Source organism: Penaeus chinensis, chromosome 33 (assembly GCF_019202785.1).
Source record: "Penaeus chinensis breed Huanghai No. 1 chromosome 33, ASM1920278v2, whole genome shotgun sequence".
In the NCBI taxonomy this organism is placed as follows: Eukaryota; Metazoa; Arthropoda; class Malacostraca; order Decapoda; family Penaeidae; genus Penaeus; species Penaeus chinensis.
In genome coordinates this window covers 27530236-27540235 of record NC_061851.1, presented here as the reverse complement: position 1 = coordinate 27540235, position 10000 = coordinate 27530236, and the positions used below count along the sequence as shown (strand labels likewise).

At 39.3% G+C, this 10000-nt stretch overlaps 1 protein-coding gene across 1 annotated transcript; it reads left to right on the top strand.

Annotated features, from left to right (window-relative positions):
• The first annotated feature begins 4572 nt into the window (after positions 1–4572).
• Positions 4573–6276, top strand: LOC125043096 (zinc finger and SCAN domain-containing protein 31-like). Its single transcript, XM_047639047.1, has 3 exons — positions 4573–4990; positions 5106–5691; positions 5796–6276. Exons 1-3 carry the CDS (start codon positions 4573–4575, stop codon positions 6274–6276), a joined length of 1485 nt encoding a protein of 494 aa, XP_047495003.1.
• The last annotated feature ends 3724 nt before the right edge of the window (positions 6277–10000 follow it).

Below are 10000 nucleotides of genomic sequence, written 5' to 3'. Positions count from 1 at the left end.
CAGTATTATTATCATTATCAGTATTATTATCATTATCAGTATTATTATCATTATCAGTATTATTATCATTATCAGTATTATTATCATTATCAGTATTATTATCATTATCAGTATTATTATCATTATCAGTATTATTATCATTATCAGTATTATTATCATTATCAGTATTATTATCATTATCAGTATTATTATCATTATCAGTATTATTATCATTATCAGTATTATTATCATTATCAGTATTATTATCATTATCAGTATTATTATCATTATCAGTATTATTATCATTATCAGTATTATTATCATTATCAGTATTATTATCATTATCAGTATTATTATCATTATCAGTATTATTATCATTATCAGTATTATTATCATTATCAGTATTATTATCATTATCAGTATTATTATCATTATCAGTATTATTATCATTATCAGTATTATTATCATTATCAGTATTATTATCATTATCAGCATTATTATCATTATCAGCATTATTATCATTATCAGCATTATTATCATTATCAGCATTATTATCATTATCAGTATTATTATCATTATCAGTATTATTATCATTATCAGTATTATTATCATTATCAGTATTATTATCATTATCAGTATTATTATCATTATCAGTATTATTATCATTATCAGTATTATTATCATTATCAGTATTATTATCATTATCAGTATTATTATCATTATCAGTATTATTATCATTATCAGTATTATTATCATTATCAGTATTATTATCATTATCAGTATTATTATCATTATCAGTATTATTATCATTATCAGTATTATTATCATTATCAGTATTATTATCATTATCAGTATTATTATCATTATCAGTATTATTATCATTATCAGTATTATTATCATTATCAGTATTATTATCATTATCAGTATTATTATCATTATCAGTATTATTATCATTATCAGTATTATTATCATTATCAGTATTATTATCATTATCAGTATTATTATCATTATCAGTATTATTATCATTATCAGTATTATTATCATTATCAGTATTATTATCATTATCAGTATTATTATCATTATCAGTATTATTATCCTTATCAGCATTATCATCCTTATCAGCATTAGTATCCTTATCAGCATTATTATTCTTATCAGCATTATATCATTATCATTATTATTATCCTTATCAGCAATATTTTTCTTATCAGCATTATTATCCTTATCAGTATTATTATCCTTATCAGCATTATTATCCTTATCAACATTGTTATCCTTATCAGCATTGTTATTCTTATCATTATTTATTTTGTTAGTTAAATTAACATCATGAAATTAGTACATTCATATGAAAATACTGGAATTTATACTAACAGCTAAGATGAAATGTCAACCCAGAAGCAGACAGTTTCAACCACCTTGGCCAATTCGCTCTTCACGAATAACTGATATAGTGGCATTGTTAACAGTTCCTTTGAGTGTTCGGTGGCAAGCCATGTGTATAATTCATGGCTGTCTCCTTGCCTGGTTTTGAACACGACGTGGAAAATCGTATTTCCAAAGAGATTCATTATGACTGTAAATGCCTATTTCAATATAGTTTATGTGCAGGTAGTCTGTTTGGGAAGAAGACGGTAGAAGTTATGAAACAATGAATGTGGAAGTATACATTTTCTTAGCAAGCTGCTTTTGACATTTGATTACACACACACACACTCACACACACACACATATATATGTATGTGTGTGTGTGTTTGTGTTTCGATTAGACAGATGGTATGAAATTTCTTTCCACTTTCCAACACTACACTAGTTCGGGAGATTTGGAGTTTTTGGGAATGTGGAGCCACCCCTTAATGATCACTGCTCCCAGGTCCTCTCTCACCTAGAGAGGTAGCACCTGAAAGGGGTCCCAATCCTAGTGTTGGGCAGCAGTAACATTAGTGCCTAGAACTGACGGAAGAACCATTTCGATGGTCAACGGTAGATCGAAGGATAACAGTAGACAGGTCATTTATCCTGACTTTGGTTGCTGTTCTGCGGGTGGAGTAGTTCAACCAGCAACTGGTTGCCAACCTCCGGACCGGAGATGGTACATGATAAAAAAATAATTTCTAACACTACAAGTTTACCTAACTTTACTCTGTATTTTGTGATCTGTTTACACAATAACATTTCCGCGTCCCCATTTGTTAGCTTGTTATGTGGTTTCCTTAACCTCTTACCGGGTCACTTAGGGTATTATCATAACATGAGGTAAGTGATGCTAAACCACAGGCTAATTAACAAGATTTAATTATTTATTCACAGGACCAGTGCAAATACAGATTGGGAGTTCTGTTCACGTTCATCCATCATAGTGCAATGTTGTCTATTCTCCACAAACAAATTCCTTTAATCTTTTTATTTGTTGCCAAATTAAAAGCACAATAATTAACGTTATTCCCTCATGTACGCATATTCGATTAGCTTTTACCTTATTTTACTCATCACAGGACTCATTTTGTTTACACTCTTACTACTCATACCATGACCTCTTTCCCATGACCCATCCCTCCCTCTTTTCACACCGTGTTCTTCACTGGGTCAACGTGCGGGTCATTCCAGGATAGGCCATCGACCACCCGAGGGGGATCTAACTACTTAGAAAAACATAGGACACATTTAAGATCTTGTCACAGCTATATGATGTTATGGGTAGTTTGTTTTACAGTACAGGAACACGGCTTTGAATTCATAACAGTAAATAGCATTTCAATAATAAGGGTAAGAACGTTAAGATAATATCAAAATTATCAGATATTGATAGTGATCGATAATGATAGTGATGAAGGTTATTTATATTAGGTAAATTGATATTCAACCAGATTATATTTCAAGACACGACGAAGGGAATAAATATCATGGATAAGCATTTTAATAACCACGGTTCCCACGCGTCTTAAAATCTTAAATGGATTTGTATTATTCTCTCCTCTGTTCCTCCAATCCTGTTCCTGAAGTTCCTTTGTCTCCGTAGTATACAGCAACCAGAGGAAGGCGGGTCATCGGGTCACCTGAGGTCATACACAACCCGAGGGGTGTGTGCTTTGAGAATAAACAAACTTGCCATTGTTCTTTTGTCTTTTGCTACCCTTTCATATATTCACATCGTTTTTAAGATATTTATTATTATTGTTGAAAACCATACAATTCGTATTCGTGTTCGTATTCGTATTCGTATTCGTATTAGTATAATAATAATAATAATAATAATAATAATAATAATAATAATAATAATGATATTAATGATAATAATGATAATAATGATAATAATTATAATAATAATAATGATAATAATAATAATGATAATGATGATAATAATAATAATGATAATGATGATAATAATAATAATGATAATGATGATAATAATAATAATGATAATGATGATAATAATAATAATAATGATAATAATAATAAGGATAAAAATTATGATTACAATTATGATAATAATAATAATAATAATTATTATTATTACTCTTATTATTATCATTATTATTATCATTATTATTATTTATTATTATTATTATTATTCATTGTTATTATTATTACAATTATTATTATTTATTACCTATTATTATTAATATTACTATTCATTATTATTATTACTATTATTATTATTCATTACTATTATCCATTATTATTATTATATTATTATTTTATTAATAATATTATTATTATTTACTATTATCATTATTATTACTATTTATCATTATTTATTATTTATATTTATTTTCTTATTAATATTAATATTATTATTACTATTATCATTCACTAATTATTATTATTCTTAATTTTATTACTATTATTATTATTATTACTATTATCATTATATTACTATGTATCATTATTATTCTTATTATTATTTTTATTACATCTTATTATTATTATATATTATCATAATTATTATTATTATTATTATTTTTATTAATATTATTATTATTATTCGTATAATAACAATAATGATAATGATAACATGATAATAATAATAATAATAATAATAATAATAATAATAATAATAATAATAATAATTTATCATTATCATTATCATGTTTATCATTGTAATGATTATCATTTTCTTGTTATTATAATTATTATTTTGAAAATTATATTCATATTTACATTTACAGTTATATAAGTATGATGATTATAATCATTATGATGATTAAAATTATATTTATAATTACCAATGTTAATAATTATAATAATAATTATTATCATTATCATTTTCACTATTACAAAAATCATTATTATTATGATAATGACATTTATCTCAAACATATATACAATATTAAACTTCCCTCTAGTACCTAGTAGTCGGTCAGCTAATATAAGGCTATATGGATTTTCCTGTAACCCCCCCTGCCTCCCACCACCTCTCCGCGTCCCGAGTGATTCATCCCTTTGTCCCCATCAATCCTCATAACCACAGCTCCTTCCCCGTCTTCCCCGTTCCCCATGAAGCCCCACAAAACCGCCATACTAGCCGCATTCACGTCAGTATCAGCTTGAGCATTGTGCTGTGTGTAGTTCCGAAAAAAAGCTTTATGCAAGATGAAGTTAAAGACCTTGATGAGGGGAGAGCGTGGTTCCCTCTGGTTGGAGAACAAGACCTGTAATGGAGCTGGTGAGCCTTCTAGCGACCACGAGCCGCCGCGACGGAAGGAGTACGTCGCGGTGCCTTCGGAGAGCGATGAGCAGCTCGTCCCAACCGTCGCAGGGGAATCCCAGGGCGTCAAGAAAGAGCCGGGAGAGTATCGAGACTACGAAGAGCCTCGTCGGGGCGACCACGGAGGCCTCGCCGCTTACCCACCTCGAGGGGATTCGCAATTTTTTGAAGAGCTCGAGTACCCGGAACCGTCTCATCCCGGGGATCATAGCCATCAGTACCAGGCTCGCGTCGAGGAACTGTTGCAGCGCACTCGGGATTATGTTCAACTACAACGGATGTCGCAGTTTTACCAACAAGCAGGTTAGTGAAGTGACTTTGTAGGTTCAATGTACGTAGTGAATGAATTATGTTGTATATTAATTTTGTGTATACTGCAAGGTTTAGCATGATTTTCAAAGTGTATTCTTTATTTCAGCTGCTATGCAAATGGGCTTGTTACCCTACCCGTATCCATTCGTCGTTGGAGCGCCCGATATGTATGCCCGAACCCTCTCCACTCCCATGGTCCTCCCCAGTCCAAGCCATCCACTCTATAGGCCAACTCCGCAGGCATCACCGAACACAGAGCTATCTAACGTCTCAAGTGAATTCTACGATGATGAATCCCTTGAAAACGAAAGTCCCGTGCAAGAAAGAGTTCAGCCTCCGCAGGATAGCCCCGTGTATCCTTCTGTCCGGTCCGACAGCCTCCCGGCTTACCATGATGGGAGATACATCAAGCAGGAAAGCACCGAAGATGCTCAACCCGAAGCATCTGCGCTTCCGCAAGAAATCCGTCTGCCAATGGCGTCGCCCAATTTTATGAATTCTCTAGTCGCAGGCTCTCCCTGGCGACCCGTTCCGGACAGCATCGGCGTCCAAGTGAAAGAGGAAGAGAGAAGTCCCGTGATCGGCCCGTTGCGGAGGACCCGGGCTTCCACTCGGGCCAAGAGAACGTCCGCTGTTTCTTTGGATGAGCTAGACGAAGAATCAAAAGTCAGCGACCGTGGATATTTCCCAAGGTAAGTTTCTAGGCTGAATTGTCTTCCATTTTCTAGTTAACATCTACATGTTGTATAAGTAGTCGTATGCCAACCTTGCTACAAAGGTTTCCCATTCTCTCCAGGTATTACGAGTGCGGCGCTTGCAACCTGCGAATGCGTTCCCACCAGGGGCTCAACAAGCACTTCTCTTCGCACGGCTCCAACCTGCCCCACCTCCCGGCCGTCTGCGCCATCTGCCGGCAGGCCCTTCCAAACGCCTTTGAACTTGACAACCACGTCCGCACACACGATGACGCGGGAAAAGAGCTTCTACAGAGGCGGCGGGCGGAGAGGGGCGTCAGGAGGCGTCACGAGTGTCCTCACTGTGGGAAGTCCTTAGCCAAGCGGGACAGCCTTGTGGAACACATGAGGATACATACCGGGGAAAAGCCTTACACTTGTGAGCATTGTCAGGAGTCTTTTCGGTCTTGGTCGATGTACTGGGAGCACATCCGACGGCACAGAGGGATGAAGTACAAGTGCGCCACGTGCAAGATGGAGTTCAAGGACCAGTTCTACCTGCAGATGCACAGCTGTAGTTTAAACGTCATGCTAAAAGGATGATATTTGCTGAAATTTTGCAAACGTGTAAATAAATGTTTTCTTACTAAACTGACTTTTAATCAAAACTCAATGAACATTTTCATAACTACGAATGAAATGCAAACTAAAGAAATATTAATGGTAACAGTGGGACATATCCTATATATCAACTAAGATAACTTGCTGTCAAGACTTCCCTTATGTTTGTATTCCATTTTCTATAATTTGCTTATGAAATTAGATCTAACATATGTGTTTGGTAAGTAAACGAATTTGTTTTTTCTACTATATAGTCGTTTACTGTTCCATCTTCATTCACGTTTTTCATTCAGCCCTTTAATTGGCTCTCCCATTCATTTTTTTTTCAATTGATGTGGTGCGCCTATGTAGCAACCTTCATTACCAGATTCCTTGTCAAATCCCCTTTCCCTCTCCTCTCCCATTCCCCCGTATTCCCATGCAGGACGAATCCTTACCCCTCCTCCTCCGCTTCAACCCTCAGTCGTTTCCTCTACCCCCTACTTCCAGCTAGGCCGTGTCCCCCCCCCCCTACCTACAGCTAGGCCGTGTCCCTTAACATCTAGGCAGTTCCACCCCCTCCTCCCCGTCCCACGAGTCGCCCCCCCCCCCACACACACCACACCACACATAGGACGCCGTTTCCCCCCCCTCCCCCCCCAAACCCCCCCCCTCCCCCCTTTTCTTCTTCCCCCCTTCCCTCTCTTCCTTCAAATTTTTTGTTTTGTATTTTGGGCGTCGTTTCTTCTGTTTGGGCCCTGTTTTCCTTTTTTTTTTTTCTTTTTTTTTCTTTTTTTTCTCCCTCCTTTACTTTTTTTTGTTTGAAAGTTTTTTTTCGTTTTGGGGTTGTTTGTTTCCCTTTTTACTTTTTTTTTTTAATGTTTCGCCCTTTTCGGGGTTGTTTGCTTTTGTTTCCTTTTTTTTCTCTTTTCCCCTTTTACTTTTTTGTTTGGAAAAATGTTTTGGTCTGTTTTTGTTTTCTTTTGCCTTCCCCTTTTTTTTCTTCCTTCTTCTCTCTTCTTTCTTTTTTTCTTCTTTACCTTTTTGGGTTTGTTTGTTTGGTTTTTTTGTTTCTCTTCGGTTTCCCTTTTTTTTTTTTCTTCTTTCCTCTCTTCTTTTTTTTTTTTTTTTTTTTATTTTTTTGGGTTTGTAGGGTTTGGGGTTGTTTTTGGGTCTTCTGTTGTTTGTTTTTTTTTAATTTTTTGTTTTTTTGGGTTTGGTCGTTTTTTTGTTTGTTTGCCTTTCTCCCCTTCCCCTCTTCTCTCCTTTTTTTTTTTCCTTTCTCTTTCCCCCCTCTCCCTCTCCCCCTTTCCCCCTTTCCCTTTTTCCCCCCCTCCCCTTTTCCCCTTTTCCTTTTCCCTTTCCTCCCCTCCTTTTTTCCCCTTTCCCTCTCCCCCTTCCTCCCTTCCCTCCCTCCCTCCCCTTTTTTCCCCCCTCCCCCCCTCCCCTTTCCCTTTCTTCCCCCCCTTTTTCCTCCCCTCCCCCCTTTTTTTTCTCTTTTCTTTTTTTCTTTTTTTTTTCTCTTTTTTCTTCTTTTTTTCTTTTCTCTCCTTTTTTTCTTCCCCTTTTCTTTTTTTTTTTTCTTTTCCCTTTTTCTTTTTCCTCTTTTTTTTTCTTTTCTTTTTTCTTTTCCTTTTTTCCCTTTCCCTTTTTCCCCCTTTTTTTTTCCCTTCCCCCCCCTCTCCTCCCCCCCCCCTTTTTCCTTTCCCTTTTTCCCCCCTTTCCTCCCTCTTTTTCCCTCTTTTCCCTTTTTCCTCCCTTTTCCTCCCTTTTTCCCCCCTCTTTTTCTCCCCCCTCTCCCCCTTTCTCCTCCCCCCCCTCCCCCCCCTCCCTCCCCCTTTTCCCTTTCCTCCCTCTCCTCCCTCTCCTCCCTCTCCTCCCTTTTCCTCTCTCTCCTCCCTTTTCCTCCCTCCCCCTCCCCTTTTCCCCCCTCCCCCCCTTTCCCTTTTCCCTCCCTCTTCCTCCCTCCCTCCCCTTCCTTTTTTTTCCCCTTCCCCCCCCTTTCCCCTCCTTTTTTTCCCCCTCCCTCCCCCTCCCTTCCCCCCTTTCCCTTTCCCTTTTCCTTTTCTTTTCCCTTTTTCCTCCCCCCTTCCTCCCTCCCCTCCCTTCCCCCCTTCCCCTTTCCCTTTCCTCCCTTTTCCTTTTCCCTTCCTCCCCCCTTTTTCCCCTCCCCCCCTTTTTCCCTTTTCCCCTTCCCTCCCCCCCTCCCCTTTCCCTTTTTTTTTTTTTTTTTTTTTTTTCCCTTTTTTTCCCTTTTTCCTTTCTTTTCCCTCCCCCTTTTTCCCTCTCCCCCTTTTCCCTTTTTTCTCCTTCCCTTTCCCCCCTCCCTTCCCTTTCCCCTCCCCTCCTCCCTTTTCCTTTCCCTCTCCTCCCTCTCCCCCCTTTTTCCCCCTCCCCCCTCCCTCCCTCCCCCTCCTCCCCCCTCCCCCCTTTCCCTCCCCCCCCCCTCCCCCCTTTTTCCCCCTCTCCTCCCTCTCCCCCCCTCCCCCCCTCTCCCCCTCCCCCCTCCCCCCCCCTCTTCCCTCCCCCCCTTCCCTCCCTCCCCCCCTTTCCCCCCTCCCCTCCCTCCCCCCTTTTTTTTCCCTCTTTTCCCTTCCTCCCTCTTCCCCTCCCCCTCTTTTTTCCCCTCCCCCCCTTCCCCCCCTTTCTCCTTCCCCCCCTTTCCCCCCTCCTTTTTCCCTCCCCCCCTTTCCCCTCCCCCCTCCCCCCCTTTTCCCCCTCTCCTCCCTCCCCCCCTTTCCCCCTCCCTCCCCTTTCCCCTCCCCCCTTCCCCCCCTTCCCCCTTTTTTCCCCTTTCCCCTCCCCCCTCCCCCCCCTCCCCTCCCTTTTCCCCCCTCTCCTCCCCTCCCCCCCTCCCCCTCCCCCTCCTCCCCCCTTTCCCCCCCTTTCCCTTCCCCCTCTCCCCCCTTTCCTCCCCCCATCCTCCCTCTCCTCCCTCCCTCCCTCCCCCCTCCCTCCCTCCCCCCATCCCCGACCAGCGGCACCACCTCAGCAGGGCGCAGGTGCCAGTATAGGAATTCAATTTGTACATCCGTAGTCTCTCTGTGTGAGCTTTTGGGCCTCATTCCTCAAAGAGAGTGTTTTTGAATTGGGGGGGGGGGGAGGGGGGGGACTGGATCTTTGTTTCGTTCAGAAAGATGTGTTTATTTATTTATATATCATTATTATTATTATTTTAGTTTAGTTTTTTATTTACATTCTGTAGCTTTTTTGGGGGGAGGGGTTATTGGGGGGGGGGGAGGTAAGGGAGGTTAGTTTTGTGGGGTTGAGCTGTTTAGGTTTTCTCTCTCTCTCTTACTCTTTTTGTTTGTATGTTTGCGTCTGTCTGTCTGTCTGGCTGTCTCTGTCTGTCTGTCTGTCTCTGTCTGTTTGCCTCTCTCTCTCTCTCTTTTCTCTCTCTCTCTCTCTCTCTCTCTCTCTCTCTCTCTCTCTCTCTCTCTCTCTCTCTCTCTCTCTCTCTCTCTCTCTCTCTCTCTCTCTCTCTCCTCGTTCTCTCGCTTTCTCCTCTCTCTGTTCCTTCGTTTTCCCTCTCGCTCTATCCTCAACTACCCATCTCCCCACTCTCTTTAAAGATGTTGTTTAGGTGAAATGTAATAGCCAAAATGTATTTTCCTCGCCTTTTTCAGAAAATAAATATTTCGCAGAATTGTTTTTTAGTAGGAAGAATAGTAGTCTTACTCTCTCTCTCTTTATATCTATCTGTCTATCTATCTATCTATCTAACTGT

What these genes read in the sequence shown, in the direction of transcription:
- LOC125043096 (XM_047639047.1), top strand. Translation starts at nt 4,573, where the DNA reads ATGAAGTTAAAGACCTTGATGAGGGGAGAGCGTGGTTCCCTCTGGTTG. An exon ending in GCAGTTTTACCAACAAGCAG is followed by an intron (nt 4,991 to 5,105) that starts GTTAGTGAAGTG and finishes TCTTTATTTCAG; the next exon opens with CTGCTATGCAAATGGGCTTG. An exon ending in GACCGTGGATATTTCCCAAG is followed by an intron (nt 5,692 to 5,795) that starts GTAAGTTTCTAG and finishes CATTCTCTCCAG; the next exon opens with GTATTACGAGTGCGGCGCTT.